The sequence below is a fragment of the Acanthochromis polyacanthus genome, chromosome 16, assembly GCF_021347895.1.
Source record: "Acanthochromis polyacanthus isolate Apoly-LR-REF ecotype Palm Island chromosome 16, KAUST_Apoly_ChrSc, whole genome shotgun sequence".
Lineage (NCBI taxonomy): Eukaryota > Metazoa > Chordata > Actinopteri > Pomacentridae > Acanthochromis > Acanthochromis polyacanthus.
Window position 1 is genome coordinate 4,901,355 of NC_067128.1, and position 25,407 is coordinate 4,926,761.

General features: G+C 39.9%; 1 protein-coding gene and 1 long non-coding RNA gene across 5 annotated transcripts in view; one reads left to right on the plus strand and one right to left on the minus strand.

The window, feature by feature from the left end:
• The window catches only part of LOC110951560 (kelch-like protein 29), a 326,566-nt gene that overhangs the window by 197,165 nt on the left and 103,994 nt on the right, over positions 1-25,407 (minus strand). For all 3 annotated transcript variants that reach the window (XM_022194687.2, XM_022194685.2, XM_022194686.2), the window contains one exon: positions 21,605-21,916. In XM_022194687.2, the coding sequence (XP_022050379.1) occupies positions 21,605-21,877 (273 nt within the window). In that variant the 5' untranslated portion in view covers positions 21,878-21,916. The remainder of the gene's footprint in view (positions 1-21,604; positions 21,917-25,407) is intronic.
• LOC110951561 (uncharacterized) overlaps positions 21,817-25,407 on the plus strand; it is a 33,206-nt gene continuing 29,615 nt past the window's right edge. Inside the window, exons 1-2 of one of the 2 annotated variants that reach the window (XR_002595733.2) lie at positions 21,817-21,937; positions 24,668-24,904. This is a non-coding gene — a long non-coding RNA (uncharacterized LOC110951561). Of the gene's footprint in view, positions 21,943-24,667; positions 24,905-25,407 lie in introns of both variants that reach the window. The other variant, XR_007947492.1, reaches the window with a different exon arrangement.

Sequence of the window (25,407 nt, forward strand, 5' to 3'; positions counted from 1 at the left end):
ATGTACTCATTTTGGGACACCTCCTTGTGATTTCCAACCAATTATATACAACTGTTGTAAAATACCCAACAGGTAATTTTCAGCCAACCAGATGTCACCACTTTTGAACATCCACTGATGATTTGCAGAAACCCTTGTGTAGTGGTTGTGGAACACCCACTGGTGACTTCCAGCCAACCTCACATATTGTTTGTGAAATGTTCAATAGTGACTTCCAATCAATCACATGAAACATTTTTTTAACATCCACTAGAGATTTCAAGCTAATCTAACAGTTGTGGAGCACCATTTGGTGATTTCCAGCCAACCACATCTAACAATTGTCCAACACTCAATACATTACTTCTAACCAAACACATGTGCCCATTTTCAAACATCTACTGGTGATTTCAAGCCCATAATGAGTAATGGTTGTGGAAAACCCACTGCTGCCTTCCAGTCAACTGCACATAACAATTGTGGAATTACTACTTGTGATTTCCAGACAACACCACCAAACAGTCTTTGAACATCCACCGTTGATTACTAGTCAACCACATGTAACCACTTTGGAACCCCCACTGATTGCACCACCCTCATTTTGACTGTTGAACATCCAATCTCGCTCAGCAGAAACCTCCACTTGCTTCCGTGGGTCAATAAAAACATTGTTAAATCAGCGCAGCAGTGAAGCCAAGTGCTGACTGAACATTTGCACAAGGCCATGTAACTGTAACCAATCAGCATCCTCCAGTCTGATGCAAAAAGGGCAATTATTTTACCACCCCGAGCAGAATCAATCAGCAGTTGTGTATTGATGCTTGTTGTTATTGACAATGACAAATGTGGGGACCCCAGACTCATTCATTAAAAGTACACGACATTGGTCCAGATCAACAGGACATGCTCATCAAACAGCAGGCCCAAGCATGCCTAAGGCTTCTAGTTGATGCAGCAGAAAGAGCTGGACGCAGTCATGCAAGTGACTTTAAAACAGTGGGGACAGATCAAACATGGATGGACAGGAAGATGAGACATTTATCTGAGATGATAATAGTAACCCGAGTACCTATTAGAGCACATTCAATTTGCAGCAGATCAGCATGTGATGCATAATATTCTAGTAATTTGGTACATTTTCTACTCAAGATTGTTCCTAAAAAGATTTAATTGTCATACATCATTAAATTATGCCTGCACAGATAATTGTAAAACATTCTTTTTCAGCAAAATCATTTTACATGAAATCTTAATAATAACCACCAAAATAAAAGTCTGGTTTATGAAAATGTTAAAGTAGTCAAACATGTTTCATGTCGTACCAGTATGAAATGTTTGTACGCAAGAAACAGAGGGTCCCTTTTTAAGCAGTTGTTGGCATCAAACATTTAGTTAGTTGATAAATGGACTGCATATATCTGCACTTGCTTCAGACATTGCATTAAATGATATTAATATTTAGTTCACAGCATTAATTATGAGGTTAGGCATACTTATGCAGCTAACAGACCATACTGCAACAGAACTAAACAAATGCTTGCTATGAACATGTACACTATCAGTCAAAAGTTTTAGAACACCCAGTCCAGTTTTTTTTATTGAAATTCAAGTAGTTCAATTCCAATGAATAGCTTGAAATGGTACAAAGGTAAGTTGTGAATTTCCAGACTTTAAAAAAGGTAAGGCTATCCAAAACTGAAAAACACTGTACATTTCAGAATTATACAAAAAGCTTTTTTCAGGGAACAAGAAATGGGTTAACAACTTAAACCTGTTCTGGAAAAATTGGCATGTTCTAAAACTTTTGATCAGTAGTGTATATATAATATTAAATAAATATATTTTATTTATTAATTTCTTTAAGTTCTATGCTTTTTTTTTTTCTTGTTTGTTAGTTTTCCCAGGCAAAGTAAGTACACATGGGAACTGGACAACACAATGGCAGCTTTACTGCCAGTAAAATCTTTTTCCTTTTGCCTCCAAACAATAACCCACTACTTCAGGTGATTTTTTAGGTCTGTTGTGCCACACTGGTACCAGTTTCAAGTTACATAATTGGCCCAATACCTTTGTCATGCTATCAGTCAGTTGAAAGTTTTCCCACCCAGCTGAACTCTTCAGCATTTTACCTTCTCTTTAACCATGAAGGTGTACTAAAGCGTTCACTGCTAGTGAGATGGATGTCAGGCAGCCAAGATGAGATGTGTTTGTCTCTGTGTTTTAACAGTGCAATTAAAAAGTAAAACTAACACAAAAACAGAATAAACAAAACAATTTTCCCAAAACCAAACAAAAATTAAATGTCAACCACATGGCTGCTTTACAAAACAATTCAGGGAATTTCCAAAGTCAGTAAGACTCAACTTGGGAGGCGTGAATGTCTGCACGAAATTTAATGGCAAGCCATCCGTTAGCTGGGGAGATGTTTCAGTCGGAGCCGCAGCGGTGGTTTGACTTACAGACGCCACACACAATAAAAGCAAAGTTATTTTCAATGCCCTGGGTGTTCTTCAATGGAAACTCTGAAGTTAAACAAAACATGGCTAAGATCCTTCGCAGATACCAGCTCAGGGGGTGAGAGCAGCACAGAGTCAATTGGCTAGTGATTTTGTTTCAAAGTATTTCCAAGAAGCCTCTCTTAAGCCTTCCTTATTGTCTCCTTTGTGCAGCCAACTGAAAACCTCAACAAGTCAAGCAAAGAATTTTCAAAGCAAAGCCTGTCAATGTCTGCTTACAGTGAAAGAAAGTGCAAGTGCTTTTAGTCCAATTTTTTTCTAATAAGAGTGAAAAAAGTCAATCTTTTACCGCGAGTCAAGTTTCAGCTTCAGGCAGCATCCGAGGCCAAATGTGCACATACTGTGTTGTGTATATTATTTTTGAGTCCATCCTCCTACCTCCTGCTCCCACACGGCCTACTTATATTTCTTGTGTCCTTAGTACAAACTCTGCTGAAAGATTTCATAAGCTTGTCCCAAAAGATAACCAAAAATCAGACGAATCTGAAGAAGAATTACTAATTGACTTTAAAAATGAATGTAAAGCTACACTCGACTTTGGTAAAATCGAAGGATTCAACTCACAGCTAAATAATACCACTAAAGAAATATTAGAGGAGATGCAAGACAGGCAGAGCAGAAATGTAAAAAAATACCATCTGGTAGTTTCAAATGAAATAATCAAATAACTAATTGACAATCTAACAGAAATCAGTAGAAGAAGCCAGGTCCTCCTACTTTTCTAGCATTATAACCCCAGATTTTGCTTCAAAATCTTAATTAACCGTCCTCCTCCTAAACCAACTCAAACTACTCCAGTGATGTGTGCTAAAGTTTTATCCTCCTTCGCAACCAAAGCATGTGAAAAAAACAAAACTCCAGATTGGTCTGAACACCATTGACCCCTCTTCTCAGTCCCTCTGAGGACCTTTCAGTGTGCACTTTGAAGGACATAGTGGCCAAATTAAAGCTTTTGTCAGGTTCTTCAAATTTTTTTGCATGCCAGATTTCTTAGAGGTTTTTGACAGTGCTGCTGGTCCTGCTACTCCAAACAGCTCTTGGTGAACTGGCTGTGTTCCCTCCCATCTAAAGCACGCAGCAGAGCATCCACTTGACCTTACTGATTTTTAAAGAAATTATACACCCATTTCCAAATTACCATTTTTAATAAAAGTGCAAAACAGAAGAGTGTTTACTTGCAGATAATTTCATTTATGAATATTTATGATATTTTAGAGAAATTTCAATCAGGTTTCCATGTATGCCATGGGATTTTTCTCTTAATAAAGTGACAAACAACCTTCTTAATTCTCCTGCATTTGACACTGGATCACTCTATCCTCTCGAACTGCCTTGATAAGTGAGTTGGCATCAGTGAAGTTGCCTTAGAAATGGCTTAAATCATTTTTATCTAACAGCAGGTCCTTAAAAGTTATCTGTAACGCCTCTTTTTTAGTGACCATTTTGGCCTGAGGTGTTCCTCAAGGCTCCATCTTTAGTCCCTTGTTGTTTTCTATATTGATTCAACTAATGGGAAACACCATAAATCAAATCCAGCATCACTGCTATTTAAATGACACACTAAAAACCCTGTAGAGAAGGAAATTGTGTTTAGCTTTAATCCTACCTGTCATAAATGAAGCACTACACCAACTCAAAAGTTAAAAATAAATAAATAAAAATAAATATAAAATTGAAAAGCAAACTGCAAACATTTTTCAATCATGTTTTAGTCAATTACAAAACATCTCAAAGATTGTATCATTTCTCTCTTGACCTGATCTCAAGAAGGTCACCCATGGTTTAATTGTATCTCTGATTATTATAATTCACTGTATTCAGGGCTGAGTCAAGAAAAAAAGAACTATCTCATGCCTATAGCTGGAACAAAATGCTGCTGCCCGGCTTTAAGAAATACCGTAAGATTTTATCAGCTTTGTTTTAGCTTCTCCTCACTGGTTTCCAGTCTGTTTTAGAATTGATTTTGAGATTTTATCGATCACCTTTGAAGCTCTTCATGGTTTAGCTCCCAGCTACATTGCTGAATTGTTGCTCCCCTCTGAGTCAGAGTGCAGTCGAGCATCCTCAGGCTGGACTCTGTTGGCTGATCTACAGTCCTGACCACTGACTGTATATATACATAATATATAGAGAGATGGATAAACCTTCTGAGGCATCCCCCTTAGGTTTCCTTAGAGCAGTTTTGAAGCTCATTATGGTGACCGTACTCTTAACTTCCGGCTCATCCAAAGTCATAACGCTCCTTAATTATGAGCAATGTTTAGCCACAATACAATTTAAACAAGTGAGTCGTGTAAAAATTCACTCCATTTACAGTTAGTCACAAAACAAGAAATTAGCTACAGAGACCAAAATGATCTTTTCTACAAGGCTGTAAACACGTGTATTACTGCTGCAAAGTCAGACATTTTAATATGGGACTCTATGGAAATTGATCCATTTTGCACTCAGCCTCAAGTGGCTAAATGAGGAACTGCAGGCTGTTTTATTTTTCAGCCCCATAGGTTACTGCTTGGTCTGAGCTTAAGAGTGAATGTAAATGGGCTTTTGCAGTCAGGACCTCTCAAAACTGGAATTTCCTTTTAGACCTGTGACAATTGTTAAATAAATTCTTAAATCCTATCTTTGCCGAAAAGCTTTTCATTAATTTAAGCACACAATTTTATTATTATTAATTATCTCTACAGTCATTGTTGCTGTTGTTTTTCTGTATTATTTCAATTACTTGATTATATTTGGTTCAGTCTTAAAATGTTTTAACCATTTAAAGCGCATTACACCTTTATTTCGAAAAGTGCTGCATAAAAAAAGTTGAGTATTATTAAATGAACTGTTCTTTATGGACTCGTATTTGGTTGCAAAATTAGTCAATGCAGCAAAACAACAAAACAAATAACCTCCCTGTCTTTGGCTGCATGTACTCGATGTTTGGAACAACCGCAGACCTTAATCCTGGAGGTGTGAGGCGAGTGCCAGACGTGCTGTGGAGAGATGCATTGTTTACCTGTGCATCTACTCTGTCAGCCTCCACACTGATACCTGATATTCCACGTGACATGACTGATGCTTTAAAAGCCTGCATTCGCTATCACCTTTCGTATGGAGTTAACCTTAAGGTGCCAGCACTTTGAATGTCAACCCCTCCACATGTGGACCTTTTTAAATGCCACCTCTCTTTATTCTGCAATTGTGGAACAGGACAGACAAAGGGAAAGGGGCCGGCCGCGGAGGAAAGGGAACAGAGTCCTTGCCGGATGAGGTTTTTTTCCCACCAGACAAAAACCAAATGACAGACAATCAGCTAGGCTCAGCAGGGGGTTCATTTAACACTTCAAGGGAAATATGGGTACTGAGTGTGGTTCTTTGAAGGGCACAAGGACTGATCCCCTCATTTCACGATGTGCTCAATTACATAGATGGATGAATGGCAACCCTAAACTGAGAAGTGAAGCGTTTCTGTCTAAAGCTTTGTAAAAAAGTAACCTCTTAAATGTGGAGGAAATGCTCCTTACAAACACATTTGAATGTGGTATGTGTCAACATTTCCCAGCATTAGTGCTGCATGGCATTATCATACACAGCACACGTCTATAAATAATCATCACACGTGAAAAAGCTGGTGCAAATTGGAGGTGAAACTGCTAATTTAAAACTTGCTGGCATGTTTAAGCAGCATGTTTCCTCGCTAGTTCTATTTCCACATAATTGACAAGCAAATCTGAGGCGAACTTTCGAAATGTTGCAAAAAAGAAAATGTGAATCAGGATTGTTTCCGTCGACTGCTTTGGAGCGAATAAATTAGGTTGTGTAGTGTTGACAGTATGGGCAGTTAAGGCTACACGACTATAATAAACGAAGAAGACAGCAACAAAACAAATCGTTTAAAAAAAAGCTGAAAAACAAACAATACCATTCGCCTTGGCCATCTATGACTAGAAAAACTGAGAAAAGTCTTCAGGAATTTAGTTCAGTTGGACAGTTAGTTCTTTCATGCCAGCTGGTATCAGTAATGTTTCATGCTGTTCGGAGCCGAACACAAAGAAAGAAGAAGAAACAGCTGATTGGTGATGTGAAAGGTGTTTCCATCTCCCATGAAGCTCGTTAACGCTTGTTCTAAAAAGTAAAGAAACTACCTTCAGGAAAGACTCTACAGACAAAAACATATTTTTTCCGTGAACTGGTAAATGTTGAGACTGAGAGCTGTTTTACTTCCATAACATTACTTCGCTACATTTTTGTCTTTTGGACATTTATGCAGACTAGAGCACATTTAAATAGATTTTTATTTTTGATTTGAATATCGAAACAATGAAATAAAGAAAAGTCGTCCAAAAAAAAATCATTGTCTTATTGTAAGTAACCAACTGGGGAACTATAATGACGATATTTATTATGTATTTTTATCCATAAGAAGAAGCTTGCAGCAAAAAAATACAAAATTTAAAAGCTTGGTATTTTACAAAACATACATTTAAAGGCCAGTATCTCAAAATTAGTTATTTTTTACCTGCTGTGATGAGAAATCTTTCCTTCAGCAGCACTAACTCACACCAAACTTTATAGTTTTATTGTCAACAAAATGAAGCAAGATGCTGGATTTAGCCAATGTTCAGTTTTGTATTCTTGAATGTATGCAAATTAGTGCACGTCGTTGGATAGATAATATCTAATTTGCATGTTTGAGCATGGCATTTCAGTAAACTTGTAATACAGAAAACAATTTATTTAGTCTAAGTAAGGAACTGGGGAAGCTTTGTGATGATTTTCCATATTCACCCATGACTGTATATGTTTATCAAATTTTGGTGTGACTGATCAGAAGAATTCATTTATAACATCAAAACACCACTTTTCCAGTCAAAGTCTGGCTAAAAAAAAGCTACTTTTGGTGCAGTTTCTGGTGTTTTCAGGAGGGTGAGAGCTGAGACACAGTGGATTTAGACATCTTACAAAGAAAATCACTCCAGCTTAGAGCAAACTGCGTAAATGTGAAGACTCTGCTACGACACTGTTTCTTACTTTGTAAACTTGCCACTACCAGGGACATGAATTCAAGCCGATAAAGCCTTTTACACCCACCTTACAGGCCAATCGAGTGGCAAGTGTGTGATAATCACAAGATAAATTTGTGTGAAGTATAACTTTCGCCTCTGACACAGACCTCTCACCCTGTGATGAAGAAGAGGAGGAGTGACATGCAGCGGTGGCGCCGATGACAAATGGTAATGACAAATCTAAGACGACAGCCACTTCAAATTGCCGAAGGATCAGCGGCGACCTCTTGACACTTGAGCGAATCGAGCGAATCTGACAGCCTTCCTCATGCTGTGCAGCCTGACCACAGCCTTGTGCGTTTCTGCTTGTTGTTCGACGGTGTTCTCCTTTATGTTGTCATGAGATTTGCTGAGAGCATTTCCAGTCCTGAAGAGACGAGGACTAGGAGTCAAGCGTCATCCGTGATCCCTCGGTGTCTTGTAACAGCTGTCTCCGGCATCGGAGCATGCGGTTGCCGCTATCCCATATTACATCTCTGCCACTCAGCACCAACGGATCAGCAATCCAATTTCACACAAGCGCGCTCAGAGGGAGGCGACGCTGACGCAGGAATGAGGATCTATGCCTCAACAAAGACAAGAAGTTGTTTCAAGTGGCTGGAAGGGTCTGGACAGGAGGAGAGAGATGGGCTGGGAGAATTAGATGGAAGCAAGTAATAGAGGTGTGATGGAGGGAGATAAAAAGGAAGGAGGACAAAGTGAGGAAGAGGTTGCTCCGATTTTTCATCAAGTTGGAGCTACTGCAGGGAGCAGAATGAGCTGGTAAATTCTAGTGATAGATCAATTATCGGCAGGACAGATTATGGTAGCCGATATTTAGCATTTTTATTGATGATTATTGATCAGTTAAATGCGCTACTTTAGGTGTGATGCAGCTTCCTCTCTGAAATGTATCTGAAATTGCCACAAACCAGGCAATCAGCTGCTGCTGATCACAGTGGCTAATGCTATGTTAACAGCTAGCGGCTAAGTTAGAAGGTATGCACAGATTAACCTGAAACAGTGTTTGAAAAACAATAATTAATACAGGAGGTCCTCGGATTCTGACGTCCTCGATTTAAGTCGTTCCGTTGTTATGTCAGAACTGGTTCAGTGGAACTAGTTGATGAGCGGAGCGGATGAATACTATACGTACAGTAGTCACGCAGTGCTATAGGATTGCTTTGCTTACATTTTCGCCGGTATTTTCCTACTGAGTTGTGTTTCAGTGTGAGCTAGTGACTGTTTTCATTACTGTAGTTGCACAAATACATAAACTGATCGACATAGTGATGCACAGAACAGCTTTTTTTATATTTTCACCGGAACTCCGATTTACGGCAAAAATCGACATATGTCACATCGTAGGAATGGAACTCCGCCATAAGTCGAGGACCCCATATAAGGATTTAAGGTTTGAACTTTTGTGGGCAATGAAAGTGACCGAACAGTGAAATATCAGGAAAAAAAAGAAAACAGACGCAGCTGCAGGAAATGGGTCGATCTTGGTCGATTCCACATAAACAGAAAAGACAATTTATCACTCCTATTTCCATTTCACATGTTCACTTATGGTCAGAGAAGCTTGGTTATAAATGACCGGTTCCAGCTATTATATGCTGTGAAAACATTAGACTTAATGTACATTGGTTCCAAATATCTGTCTTCGATCTTTCTTGGTTACATCAGTATCGGCCGTGGAAAACCCACATCGGTCGATCCCAACTAACATCTAAAACAAAAGAGCCTCTGAGACAAATCCGCTCTTTGTCAACACACCTTTGTTTGTGTAGTGATGTGCGCCAAGCCAGTTTCTGCTCAGTCAAAGACTGTTGGGACAATGATCTTCTGTGTACCGGCGGGAGAGCAGATGTACAGTATTGGATGACAACACACTCCTCGAAACCCCTTTCAATATAACACCCTCATATTGCATAGTCACTGTGACATAAATAGAGAAGGGACTCGCGTCTCGTCTTTCACACGGCAGAGAGAGAGATTTGAATCTGATATCCAATGACTGCTTATTAGATTGAGCCATCAGACCGCCAGTTTGGAGCCAGACTCATAAGACAGCCGGTGTGTTGAGAAGGCTGCTTTCCATTCCCACCCACACAAAAAACACAGCAGAGAAAAGAAGAGGAAGAAGAAGAAGAGCAAGCCCCTACTGGACAATCTTCTCTTCTCGTGCCAGAGTCTTTTGTAAAGCTCACTGTAAACCGCCACAGACACACCGCAAAAGCCAATACCCTGAAAGGTCTCCTATTTTGGGACATGCATGGTTTTCCAGAACAATAACCCGTCTGTCTCTTTTTTATTTTCTCCAAAAGGATTAAAAGCCAGTGTGTGCATCGAAAGCAGAGGCAACGAGAAAGTGAAGAGGGAGGAAGGAAGAAGACTTGGCTCGGTTTGCAGGATTGTGAAGGAGAAGCAGTTGGATGGATAAATGCGGAGCTTCCATTGTCGGTGCTAAAAGGTCAGCAGGGATCCCACCTCTATAGACGGAGAGTCACCCATGAGAGGAGGCAGACTGGATGAAACCTGTGCGACATGCTGTTACAGTGAGACAGACAAAGAGAACACACGCTGTCACCTTTTACTTCGACCTGTAGCTTTATCTAGCCACATCTGCCACGTGTCATTTCTCTTTCATACGGATTTTTTTTTGTTTGCTCAAATCAAGAAAACTGCTGTCAATATCTTCTCATCACAACAAAAAGAAAATGACGTTGCCCTGGATGTGAGATGAGGGTGTGAGATTTCTGATAAATATGTCATGAATCCCTTTTATTTTTCATCCGTCTGATTTCAGATGCTGATAAGAAAAAAAAGTTTGACAGCTCCCTATTTTTTTTCTTTTTTATAACAATGCCTTTCTTTGACAGTTTGACAGCATGCAGTCCTCCTCGCGACTGAGGTCTGTCTGTTTCTGGATCTCTGTCCTTGATTAGCAATCACTGCAGGGTAGCCCGGTCAAAGTGGAAATCTTTAACTCTCCCCACATTGCAGCAAGATTTCCAAAGCCCTGCCACCGCTCCTGGTAAACACACAATCCCTGTTAACACTCAAAAACTTTCCATCTATCATCTGAGGAGGGAGAAAAAAAAAACTGTAAAAAAGGGCTGCTTAATCCTGCTCCCTTGAGGTTTACTGTTTCTTAATGATGTCGCCGTAGACGCCTGTTTGTCCACAAACATCGCGATGATGTTTAAGGGAAAAAAATGCAGCATGACTAATGGAAACCGAAGCAGGAAAATTGACTCGTAGCTCATAAACTGTCAGAACAAATAAAATCAGGTGCACATGTGTACTGTAATGAAGCTCGCCGTGGATGTTTTCCCTCGGAAAAAGCGGCTCTACTGTATGAATATTCCCCCCTTGAGGAAAAATCCAATCAGAAAAAGCAAAGAAGAAGTGGCATTTTTAATAGCGTCATGTCTAACAGTTGAGGGCGGCTCTCTGCTCACCCGTTGAGGGCTGTCTTTATCCAAACTGACACTCCGGCCGGATGGACAAGGCAGAAACAGCTGACAGGTTCATCTCAGCTCGTTGTCAGAATGAACTGACTTTCAGCTCTAAAATAAACTCCGACACATGCTCCACTTAACCACTTAGGAAGAGGGAGGAGAAAAAAAATGCAACAGACCTCTGGCTTCACATATTTAAAATTGCATAACTGTTCAAACAGTCAAAGTCAGATAAAGGGACTCCTGACTAACCTATGAAAAAGCCTTCAGGTTTTACATGATGCTATATGGATAATAAATGAAAAGCTATAGAGCTGAAGTGAAGCATTTCTCATCCTTTCCCGGCCCGACTTCTGAGGAATTGTCTTTGGAGAGGTGGATTTTGTGACATTTTCGCTGTGAATGAAAATGGCACACAGCAAGTCTGTGATAGGATGGTAACACATGCAGTAGGAGCTAATAAATCACATCCAGGCAGCAGAGTGTGAAGATTGTTTACCTTCCTGCACCTCTGAGAAAAGATAAAGGTGCCTCAGAAAGCTGGCGCTGCTTAGTATTTAGGGAGAATTTTGAGTCTGTATTTTGAATTTTAATTTATGTCTAAATGTCAAGAATAAAAACACTCTTTTTTTAAAAAAATTCTTCACCACTTGTGGTTCACATTCTGGTTTACAGATAGAGGAAAGTTTTCTTAATGGGTGGTCACCAAAAAAGAACTCTAAAGGGAATGAAAAACAACAGACATTATCCTCTACATGGAGATTTCCTGCAGTTATTGAATGGTAATTCAATATGTTGGGCAGGAAATCGTTCATTTCAGAGGGTAAAGGTGATGTGGGAGCTCAAGCTGTTGGCTCATGTCACCCTGAATGGCAGCTACACAGAAAGTTCAGGTAAAAAGACAGGGTGAGGAGAAAGTTTATTTTTACAGTCCACCAACGTAGCAGCCAGGCGTCTTTTCTGCGGCTCCATTAAAGAGCCCTATATGATGAACATTTACAGTTTTTTTTTTTATTATTATTTTTGGGTCTAGTAGGATATGTTTACGTACTTTAATGCAAACAAAAAAAAATAACATGGTCACTTTAAATGTTGAAAACACTGTCTGGAACATACATACAAGTCCCTTAAGAACAGCCGTGAAGTTATTCTACCTTTCTGAGCAAAGAGTGCACACCCAAATATACCTCAAATAAAACAAAATGCAAACTTCCACTCTACCGCTAATTTTAAAGTGTAGTTAAAAGCACACTTTGAACAAGGTGCTGAAGGCAGGTATTACAGTATTTTATTTTTTTGGTTGAGAAAATGATAAAGTCAGTTCATAAAATATTCAAATTTAAGAAGCTGAAAATAGAGAATTCAGACTTTTTCTGTTCATCATGTGATCATAAGAAGTCAGCTAACATAGTGTTCACTTGTCATAGTTACAGTGACGCCGTGACGCTATCTTTAACTGTCTTTAACAAATCCCTGCATCCAGACCATACTGCCAAAATCTAATCACTTGGTCCTTGTGTCGTTGGTGACCTTCCCTGAAAACTTCATCCAAATCCTTTAGTCCATTTTTGAGTAATTTTGCTAACAGACAGACAGACAGACAAACGTATGCTGATCATCACATAGCTCTGCCGCATTCCTTGGCAGAGTGAATACAAACCACTTCTTTGGGTGCTGCTTTATTCAGAGGCTCATTAGTAGCTGTGGATTTGTATTCTTGTGTAATCCAACACAGTGCTAACAATGTTAGCCAACTTGTAACACTCTCTCTCAACCCATTGTCTGATACCCTCGCAAATAAAATGTATTTACATAATTAGCCCTGCAAACCCGAGGCTATTTTAAATTTTAAATTTAAATTTAAATTGTACTCTACAGAAAGGGTTCACTACATTTACTTACAAGCTTTATTCTTGATCATTATAAAGGTTGCCATACATGCTGTAGCTTGTTTTCTTTTCAGAACTTAATACTTGATAATACTTGCAGATTTTTTGCATTAGACTTTATTATAAATTGAAAAATGCCTTATGAAATTCTTAAGTTTCGACATGTATCTCACTAAAAACACTTGCATATAGAGTAATAAGGAGATCCTCTAGAATCTGGCATTATCAGAAGCATTATTGTGTTATACTGTATGGATTAGAAATTGGGAAAATACTGTCTGTGTTCAGAAATGATGTACTTTGACATCAACTCAAGAAGAATGAATTGGAGTGCATCCATCTGGTTTTAAAGGTTAAATTATCATAAACTATTCTGCTAATGGCTTCACTTGACCACTGCTGGTCAAGTAGAACAATCTGGTCGAAGGCAGATCTAATTTTAGAAACCAGCAATTTATGTCCATCAGCACAAAGGCAGGCCAGCTGACGTTATTTGAAGCTGAGAAGCAATCATTATTCTCGCAGCGATGTTTAGTGTTCTGAGCCTTCCTCGCAAGGGAGCAGAGTTTCCTTTAAGACCTCCTGCCGAGTCTGTCGGCTTCGGAAATGTAAAGTTTCATCTCCTCCCGATTGATGGAGTTACATTTACAGCATCTGATATAACAATCGTAGCTTCCTCTCCAATCTGAGGCTAATTCAAAAGCAACCATCACCTGCCATCCCGCCTCCCTCCCTCCCTCCCTCCCTCATCCAGCTTCCCCAGCAAGGCGCCCTTCTTAAGCTTTAATCATTTCATATTCAATAACATTTCACGGCAACTCATCAGAAGGTTATCCCGGTTTTCAAAAGACTTTTTCCCCTTTTAGCCTCAACCTCAGCTGAGATTCTATAATTTCTGAGTCTTCCAGCCTATTCATTACGAGGCTCCCTGACACAAGAAAGACATCCACATGGAGAGTTTTCACTCTTGATTCAAAGGGCCAGCGAAAATAAAAGGGCATAAGAATAAAAGCTAAAAACTGCTGCTCAAGGTAAGTTCAAAATGTTGCTACGGCCTTTAAAAAAAACTGTTTCAAGCTGACCAGAACATTTATCTTTTTAATTTGTTCCCCTTGTCACTAACATGTCAGACAAATGACAAATGCTTCATGTTGGCTGCAGAAAAAAGAGTTGCTCAGAGGATAGCATGCTTTCTGTGAGGTTTCTTTATTTTTGATTGTGTCAGAGTGAGGCCACAGCACCTGCTGTTCACTGTTGTGTTGGCCACAGTATGGGGTCTGCTTCAATCCACCGGCTAGCTGACCTGGCTCAAATCAATGACCAGCAAGACACAATGTCTAACTTTGTTTTAAGACAAACTCCATTGATTGTTGCCGTCGACGCTTGAAAGGACTTCTTTGTATTATGTAGCTCATCTGAGGTACAGCGATAATTCATCACAAAAAAAAAAAAAAAAGGCTGTAAATCAATGTTCAAAAGACGCCTTTTTATACAAATATGAAAAGTATACAGCACATTTAAAAAGGCATACTAATGCGGTTTCAAAAGAAATGTCGATTATAAAAGAATCTCAGCCAGGTGGTGAGATTTGTGTAGGATGATCCTTTCATAAAGAGGGCGCGCGACAAAGAAATGGCTGTATATTTGTTTGTGCACAGACGTGCTGCGCAGGAGAGAAAGCTTCATTTGGCCTTGCGGGAGAAGCAGCTTTAATGGGCTTCCAGCAGCAGGTTTTACATCAGGATCAAACATCAGCCAGACATCGTAACTGAAGTCGAAGTCCTTGTTGACGACGGCTTTCATTAAGCACGACTAAAGGTAAATATCAATTTTTATTCACGCTCATTGTTTACAAAGCTGGTGGCGTATGAGCTGCACGATTATCACTTTTAATCCGAGCATCGCTAAAGCTTTACTATTTGCTTTTGTGCAATGAAATGACGAGGAACTACTAACCATGTGACAAAATGAGTGCTTTACCCCACATTAAATAAACAAGACTGAGTCAGAAAAAGAGAGAAATCTGATTTTCTTATGTTCAGTGCTGCAGAAGCTTGTTCCATACATGTCGACTTACCTGGAATTCCATTAAATTATGCAGTGTTTTTTTTCTCAGTATGAACTGCTTTTGGACAAAAATGAACGTGGCCTTGCTGGAGAAGCAGCTTTAATGGGCTTCCAGCAACAGGTTTTACATCAGGATCAAACATCAGTGAGCTATCGTAACTGAAGTCAAAAAAGAATCTATTTATATGTGGTAAAAGTAGAGTGAAGTGTTGCACTGCAGTTATCAACAGATTGTTTTAGGATACGAAGTTGCAAAACTAGAGTCAGACTATTGTATTTGGGCTGATTCCACACCCAAAAAGCCCATAATCTGTTCATTTGTGGTCTTTGTGTTTGGCTAAAATGCCAAATGAAACTCATTTCCCAAGGTTTTCTGCTCAAAGTTTTTGTGTAGAAAGCAAATATTAAAAGATGAATTAATGTAATGATCCAATTAATTTGACCTAAGAGTAGCTTTCACTATCTGAATCATTTAAAACATTACTAAATACTCATTATTCATCTTGTTTCTTGGAATGTAACAATAAATTACTTGAATGAAGGCCATGTACTATGTACTACAGACTCACACAACAACATTTAAAAGTGCAGCCTTTACTGAACCACTAACCCAGCCCAATTGGAAAATGCCCTATAAAGTGCATTCTTCTGGTGCAGTTTTGATATAAAGTGCTCTACAGCACCTAACACACAGACTGTACAGTGTGCATTTTTGTTAATTTTTTGCAGGTACAATCATGCAGTTGAACCATCACTTTTATGCTATGATAGATGCATTAGTAGATACAGAGGCTACATGTTTTTTATGGATTTCTCCATACAATGATATTTACAAAAGGGCGTCTAAAGCAGCTGACTTGTAGGTTACGTCTCAAAAAATATTTGTACAAATTGTTCCCATGATCAAGTAATAGCTTAGAAAAATCAATAATGTCAGAATACTATAAAATAAAGATTTCAAAAGGAAGGTTAATCTTATGATAATTAACTTCATCTGGAGCAGACATTCTCCAACTTTTGTGCCCTAAAAATGACCCAAACTAGACGTGGTTCAAACATATAAAGGCAGCTATGCCTGACCAAATGCAGGCCAAACTAAAACATAAAACTGACTGTAATTTTGTTTTACAGTAATATCATATAGGCTGGAATACATCAGTCAAAGCATTCTCCACACGAGGTGATCACAATTACTCGCTGATCTTCACCTGAATTCAAAGCATTTCCCAGAGGCAAAATATGAATAAGATTATACCTAACACACATCAGTTTATCTATAGACACTACAATTTACCAATGTCCCCTAAACGCCTCACACACAGGCTGCAGTAGATGCCTCTAGTCTGCTGTGCACAGAGAAGCCTCTAGTCTCCACTCAGTTACTGCACCACAGTAATTCAGATGGGTATGTGGCCAAAAATACCTTGAAAACAGTGAAATAAAGCGTTCTAAAGTCAGATTTTCCCAAAATGAAACAGGTAATTTTATCTAGGTGCTCAGTTTTCCATGAGGGAAGCATTTTAAACATCAATATCATAGTAAATGTTGTTCAATTGACCGTGAGAATCGCTGTGATTAATCTTTGATAAATTGTGCAGTCTTAGTATAAACTGTAGTATTGACTAAACATAAAATATGTAAAAGCAGCAGACTCAGTTTTTGCGTTATCTTTTGTAAGAACTATGGCTAAAATATGTTCCTTCCTCCACAAGCGATGCAGAGATTCCCCTCATGTCGCCCCATTATTACAGCTATCTGACCAAAAACAGCACAAGCTCAAGTATCGGAAGAAAACAAACTTAGTGGAGTTTATTACCAACAACATTAAACTAATGAGATGGCTGCAGGCTAAACAAACAGCAATCACGGATTCAGACTGCTCTCAAGATAACAAACCAAATTGTAGCCACAAACATCTCAACAGTGAATGAGATGCAAAGAGAGCAGAGCAGAAGTGATACACAGACTCAGCAGAAGCCTATAAGCAGAAGACAATTATTAGTTTGTGGCACTGTTTACGTCAAAACGTATACTGACTATAGCTGCTGCATTTGTGTTAAATAAGGACAGGTAAAGAAATTCCAGCCCTGCTAAATATCAGGGGAGGATGGATTAAAACTTTCATATTAAGGGATTAGTCCATGCAAGAAAATCCACATGTTAGAGTGGGCTATCTGTGGGAAGATACTTTCTGAGTAATGTGTTAGCAGATAAAAAAAAATTCCAGCTTTAGCCCACTTATAAACCCTATAAAATCCTCACTAACACTCAATAACGGGCTGTACCATTAATGTGCAAATGTTTCACTGGAGATTTAAAAGCAGAGACTTTTCACAAAACCTGTGCTCTGAAGTATTCTTTAAAAGCAAAAGCCTGATGTTGATAACTACATAAATCTGTCACTGAAACTGAAGGGTGAAAAACAGATTTTCACGATCAGAATTACAATACCTTTATTGTTGCTGTACTGGAACAGCTAAATTGGGAGTGTTGCTCCGTTTGGTGCATGTAAACATTAAAAAAACGATTTGTTAAGAGTTTTGCTATACACACACAGACACACATATATATGTCAGGGTAGAGACTGCGATTTGGTAGAATTGGAGTTTCTACTGGTAGAGATTGCGATCGCAATCTCTACCAGTAGAAACTCCAATCCTACCAGTAGAGATTTGTCAGGGCTAAGGTTAGACTTTTAAGGTTAGGGTCAGGGGTCAGGGCAGGGGTCAGATTTAAAGTTCCATCTCTACTGGTAGGATTGGAGTTTCTACTGGTAGAGATTACAATTGCACACTCTACTGGTAGAAACTCCAATTCTACCAAATCGCAGTCTCTACCCTGACACACATATATATATATATATATATATATATATATATATATATATAGCACCAGTCAAAGTTTGGATACACCTTCACATTTAATTGTAGATCCTCATTGAAGGCATTAAAATGATAAATGAACACATGGGTCAATATATGATTGTAGCACTTTTTGTAACATAGCTGACAGCGATCATAGTTGATATTTTTGCTGTTTTCAGGCGTAAAATCAACATGGCCGCCTATAACCAAACACCACATGGCATTTTTAAGAAGTCATCAATGTGGCTGCACTTCATTAAAATAAGAGGCCTAAAACATCAAATATAAACTTTACAGAACAGAAATTTGCACATCACAGTTTCACAATGAAATAAGATCTAAAAACGATAATCTAACTTGTCTGCATTAAATTCTTCAATATTTTTCGTGATGAATCCTCAGTTGATGCTGTCCTTTTTTTTCTTTTTTCTTTTAAATCAGATGAATATGGACAGCTGGTCTGCCCTGAGTCTGTTATTATCATATCAGAATAAAATAACTAGGTTAACCTGAGGTTGAGTAGGTAAGATTTCAGTCTCTAAATTCCTATTGTGAACACACTGAACAAGATTAAAAATTGTAAAGATTAAAAATTTAAAAAAAGAAGTTCACTGTCTGCCCAGCTTTCAAGGCTAAAACTAAAATATTCTATAGCTGCTAGACAAAGAACACATTTCTCTGTTTGACATTCAGAGGAAATAATTCAGTCAGGAGACACAAATGAGACTTTTTCATTAAAAGCTGCTTACATAGATGAGACCAAACATCAATGCTGCTAATAATGTCTCTGAATGCTGTTTTTTTTTTTTTAAATATGTCCACCTAAACTCTGCACAAGCAACTTGTGACATTGGAGTAATTCAGCCAAACATGTTGAAATTTATTCTGAAGGAGAATAAACATGCAAAAGTCTCACCCAGCAAGATTACAGGATTGGTTCCTCTGGTTTGTTTTGTATGAAACCCTCGTCTGAAACCATGCTTTTTGAAGTTGTTGTATCTACACTGCATTGCAATGTGCCTTCCGACATTATATAAAAAACAAAATATGGACATGTTAACGGGGTAAAACACTTGATTTTCATTGAAATTAGTCTTTAATAAAGAAGATGAAACTGAAGAAAAACGCAAAAATGACCAAAAGCAGCCATAGTTTAATCCCAACACTATGAAATGTTGGCTTATTCACAATCATTACACATTATTTAGATTAATCAGTCAGTTGTTTTATACAGAAAATGGTGAAAAACATAGAAAAAGCTGAAAACGATGTCCTAAAATGTCTTGCTTTGTACAAAATATAAAAATATTGAGTTTACTGTCACAGAGGAGTGAAGAGACCACAAAATATTCACACTGATGAAGCTGAAATCAGAGAATTTAGGCTTATTTCTTCTTAAAAAATGACCCAAATCAGTTAATCAATTGTCAAAATAGTTGTCAAATAATTTAATAGTGAACAAGTAATTGGTGTCACTGCAGCTCCACAAACAGGTGCTGAAATAATCAAATCTGTCACCCAGTAAACCGAGTTTCATTTATATTCTGAGAAAAAGACACCATGGATGGCAATATATCACTTGGAACAATGAGCAGCATACAAATTAAAAGTAGATTTTCTTCTGACATTTAGAGACCTGTCCATCAACGGGAGATAGAAATATCACTAATAACATGGATTTAGTGTTTGGAGTGAGAAATACGTTAAACTAACTTAAAATATTAATTCAAGGTGTGACAGGGGATAACAAAGAAGCTCCGAAGTAACTATAGTTCATTGTTCCATGTGGTTTCCTTCACATCACGACGGATGCTGCAGCAGATGGTACTTTTCAGCTCTCAGCATTTGTCCTACACACACCCACACTTACAGTACGCACACCTACACACACGTGCACCCGATGAAAAAAGGTGATTTTTTTCTTTTTTGTTTTTTTAGAAAAGGAACACTGAAATAATACGTGTTCTGCAACTGATGATCACCCTCTTTATGGTTTACTGCAACACGGGGTGCAGGAGCATCGCTTTCACTTCTACATGTGCCGAACTCTGTCTCCACTTGGGCTGCTGTGTTTATGAAGAGAGAGTCTCCAAACAGTGGAAATCAATACAGTCTGTCAGCTTTTTAGTGTAGCCGTGGACGGAGCAGAGACACAGGGACCGTGGAGAGAGGCCCGCATCCGTCCATCAGACTCTTTGTGACCACCAGCAGCTTTGATCGAATATGACAGAGAGTGCACACAGCCAGAAGAAGACAGAGAGGCAGGGCTCCTATGGTGCTGGCCAGTTGTCCAGGCCTCTGTGTCTTTTCTAGTCCATAATTAAAGCAGAATCCGGGCTATGGATTCCTCTTTTGCAACAGTATTGCTTACATTAGAATGCACAGGAAGGCAAGCCCCTGAATAAACATAAAAATGTGGCATCTTGGGAACAATCTCCATATATCCTGCTGCACATACATGCATAAATACATACATGTGCATTATACTGTCGCTTTAAACACACTCCACGTGCAAAAGCAATGCACCTAATTGCCCAGGCAGCCATTGTGCGATGACAACGGCCATGGTGGGAGTTGGCGAGACTTTGTCTGAATGTATGCAATTATTCAGCGGCACACAAACAGGGAGGGGCTGCCGCGGTGCCAGAGCAGATTTACTGTGTCTGTGGTCAGTGCATTCAGCAGGGAATCTAATGATGTGCACTTACAGGGCTAAATTACCAGAGCATTGTTTACCTCTGCTCCTACAGTGCCGGGACCCCACCGAGAGCAGGAGGCCGGGAGAATTTGCTGAGGTTCAAATTAAAGCAAATGATCTGATAGTGAGGAGAAGTGTTTAAAGAAGATGAATGGTATCCATGGAAGCAGAGGCAAGAGAAGGGGGGGAAAGAGGCTGAAATGTCTAAGTTCTTTTTTGGTAAAGGCCCCTCTCTTTACACACGCTGACAGCCAGCTCGCCGGCAAATCCCAGGACGAGGGGGTGGAGAGCACAAACTGTACAGCTCTTCACTATAACACCACGACACTGCCAAACGGCATTTTTTTTCAGTCTTCACACAAACACCATACATAACCGAGTGAGTAATGTATGCACCAAAGTGACTGAAGGCCTCATTAAACTAGTTTAATGGAACATTTTGGATTAAATGGTCACCAACAGCGCAACTATAGGACACTGCTTAATCTATGAAACCAATTCATGGCTTCTACAAAGTAACATTTCCTTTTGTTTGTTTGCTTGTTAAGAAAAGTACTACCTCTAACCATCACTTCTGACAGCAGCACCCATCTGAGCCACTGTTAGAGGTCATTTACATAATGAAAGAAGAAAATTAGCAAGGAGGCAAAGGCAGGACAAGCCTGCCATTTGGCACCGAGAGAAAATGAAGATGGAAGGAAAATGGTTTGGCAAGAAACACCGGGCATTGGACAGACAAAGTGCAGAGAGAGCAGCGAAAACTGAAGTGAAGGATAAAGGTGGAGAGAGAGAGAGAGAGAGCGGAAAGGCTTGAAGAGCTGAGACAGTTGAACCATGAAGACAGGCATGCCAGCACAGAAATGCTTGGAGAAAGTGGGAGGGGTGAACTGGAAGACACAGAGAGAGAAAAGAAAGCTGAAAAGCCTCAAAAGCATGGAAAAAAGTTGGATGCTGTGTCAACTTGGGGAGTCATCACAGATTAAAAAAGTTGAGAAAGGCTAGAAAAGGAAGTGGACAGAGCAGGAGGAGAGTTTCCAAAATGAATCCGAGGGTAGCAGGTGTCCCGGCGTCTGTTTGGACGAGGCTCTTACCTTGGCCGACGCCGGAGCCACCGACCCTGCTGCCGCGATGCCTCGCTTGACCGCTATGTCGCTGCTCGATGTTGTCACGGCAACTGTAACTGGGGTGGGGAGGAGGGAGGGGATGACTGGTAGGGGAAGCAGCCCCGGACGGTTGTTGCCATTGACAACGGCAGAGGCACAGCTATGATTGGCTCCTCCATTGTGGAGGCCAGAAGGACGGATGTCTCTCCGCTCCCAGGGTCCCCGGTAGTCCCGCTCGAAGCGGTGGTGGTGGCGCGACATCGCTTCCTCGTCCTCTCAGAGGGAACAACGGGGGCAGGCCTGCAGGAAAAGAGAGAAGAGGTCAGGTTAGAATTCATTTCTTATGTGTATGAAACAGGAACGAAGGTTTTAAACAACTGTCTTTACTGATATATCGGTAGAGTTGAAAACACTTGTCCACATGCTGTTCAGTTTATTTTGACAACACATCTCATGATTTCACTGCACAATTTACACAGAGCCTCTTGGCATCAGGAATGTTGCCCCAGCACCACACATTCTCTTGAAAATACAACCTCTGCCCCGAAGTCACTGAAACAAACAGAAGTCTTTGTCATGGTGTCCCATCGCTGCCTTCACTATTTTTGTGACCTTACTCAAGACGTTTCTAACAAGTAAAAGTATATAACAAAGTGTGATTTTTTTCACTTCTTCAACAACGTGAGAAAAAACTTCATCACAGGACGAGACTCTTGATGTTTTGAGTGAAAGTCTGGTCTTTATCATCTAAACTCAGATTCTGAGGCTCTTTCACTCAAACTGGCTGCCTGTATTGTGACAAGTAACAATCACATTAATTTGAAAATGAAATCATGTTCCCCTCAAAATGAATTAACAATGCAGTTTAGTTAAATAGGAATGTAATCTAGTGAAGACAAGGTTGCGATATGCTGTTAAGTTCAAATGAGGTCGCATGATTTTTGCTGCAAACCTTCACAGTTACATTAACGGCTTAAAATGCCACTCAAGTACATTACAGCTAATCTTGAAAATGTGAGCTTTGTTTAGAAGTCATTGACCAAAACAGAGGACTCTGTCATGGTGCCTGCTGCTCGCAAAAAAAGAAACAAAAACAACGGTCTCTGCTTGCAAACAGAGAATTGTTTTTTTTGTCCAAGCAAATACCTCCTCAGGTGGCTGTGGTATTAAAGACAAAAAAATCTAATTAAACAGTCAGTGGTACTACGGCTAATTAACAGTATATTTTATAACATGCATAATTGGTTGAATTATTAACAGCAATTAATCCATGAGCCGATTATCATTAACATGCGGTGTATTAAACTGGTAGCTGAAGCAAGAGGGACACAAAAACAAGGTTTTTTGTAAAGAAAAAGACCAGGTGACATACAAAGAGTGAGACTGAGCGTAAATTAGGGGAGAACATGTTGACATGAAGGTGTAAATGCTCACAGCATCTGCTCCCACTGCACCTGACTGACATGAACACACTGCGGCTCATTTGTTGCCTCTAATTCCTATTCTCCCAGTCATTAACGAGGGCTGCGACAAGAGGGAGAGAAATGAGCGCCGCTGAGCAGGTCTATAAAAAACGCCATCAGTGCCAAACACCATAAGGAGCAATATTTGTTTCACGAAGCATCCCGGCTCAACGATGACAGGTTAAAACAATACGGCTGAGCTGCGTGCAAACAGGTACACACTCAGTCAAGTTGTCCTGAGGGCAGCGCAGCAGTAACATGACCTTGCGGTCAAAACTCATTCATCTGAATAGATAAATACCCCCGCAATTACAGCTCATCTCATACATCTAATGGCTGGTTAATTCAATCACATTGCCCTTGAAGTGCATTTGAGGGTTCTCCCCTTTTCAAGCACAGCAGGCTGTGATAGGCTAAGAGGCGACAGCGAGCTGGAATTACATCAGAATGGGAACATGGCGCTATTGTGCCTGTATGAGCAGCGTATCACTCTTATATTATATCATAAATCAAAGTGGTACAGGATCTGAGCAGTGAAATCCATCACTGAGGGGTTTGTAGTGCATTGTACTTCTCCTCACCAAAGGCGCGTTATGCTTCCCAAGCCCTTGATAACAGATGAAATAAATAAATAAATAAACCTCAAACCAGGTTCAGCAAGCCCCATGCAAAATCCCCTGGTCTGTAAGGAGAGAATGACAGCGGATGATAAGTCTTTATTCTGCACGCTGGGGTCTGTCACGCTGCTTCTTTGCCTCACAGAGGAGGGAACGCCTTGAAATGCCAGCTTCTTTGTGCGTGTCTCTGTGTGTGTGTGTGAGAGCACAAAAGCAGTATATGCCGCCGCTGAATGGCTGTGTATGTTTTGGCAGGATGTAATGAAAGCACGCATGTTAAACACTCCACAGCAGTATATGAGCCGGCTGGGAATGAAAGGTTCTTCACAAAGCTTTGATGGAGGCGATGCACCACGCAGCCTGTGGTGGGAATGCTGGCCCTACTGGAACTTTAACCGCTGCGAGCTTCCATTTATTCACCTGCTACCAAACTCACTCTCTCCTCCTTTCTCTTTTCCTGCTGCTCTCTTACATTCTTTTTCATCTTGAATTTTTATGCGCTCCTTTCTCCCTCATGCAAGGTCTGCTCTGTGCAAACACAGCAAGCTGATCCGTGGCGACAGAGCCAGACGGAGCAAGTAAAAGCTGTGGGACGACTCTCTCACGCTCCCTTCCTCGCTCTCCCTCTCTCTGCAATAACCTTTCTCCCTCTCCATAGTAACCCCTTTTAATAACCTGAAATTTTCCAATAGAATGGGCTTGCATTATCTCTAAAAATATGTACAGAGAGTAACAAGGTGCTAGGCCAGTGGAACAATGGCCGAGTTAGAGCCAGGTAATATTCTCTTATCTCCCGAGCTCCACACCTCAGCTGAGAAATAAGAGGGCAGTCGGAAAAATTCCTGAGTATAAAAACAGGGGAAAGAGGGGGAAAGAAATAAGAAAATGGTACATTATCTTCACAAAAAGTCAGACTTGGGGCAGAGTGCTTCCACAATACAGTACAATTTATTTTTGTCATTCCTTTTCAGATGTGGAGTGGATACATGGAATTGTGCAGCCGCGGTCACTCGCCAGTCTAGACGGTGATTTACTGAAAAACACAGCAGTGTTTTGTCTTCCTGTAAACCTCGCAGCACACCGGAGAACAAAATCAATCCATTTGACTATGCAGAAAAGGCATCGAGCTAAGTTTGCATGTGCTCGCACGAGGAGAGCTTTGTGGCGTAACTCTCGGCAAAGCAGCAAGACGGAGAGAAGGATGAAAAGTAAGTACAACCATTTACACTAGAAATCTCCCCTTTCCTTTCAGTCTTTCATGTTTATCTCTAATAAAGGGAGGAAAATGTAAAAAGTGAGCAAATTTATTCAAGTGCCTGGTGAAGTGCTGGGAGATTATTCACCGACTGTTCTAATGAAAATTAAATCACCCATGAAGTCCTCTTACAGTAAATGCCAAAATAGTTGGGTTCTTGGTATTTTCTGATCTGGAACACCTGATTAGGGCCAATCCAACTAAATAATGCTTCTCTAAGTATTCATAACTTAGCTGGAAGTGGAACTTTTTAACATGGATTGCCTAAATCCACCATTAATCTTCACAAGATAAAGCAGAAAAAGAACTGGATGGAACCAAAACAACCCTCAGGTCGATCTGTGCATCACTGGTGTGCACTATTTGCCTGGAGGAAGCTGGAACTGAACAGAGTAACACGTCAAACCTCCATTCACACCCCAAAGTGCATCACCCATTAGCTGCCGCTAAAGTGAC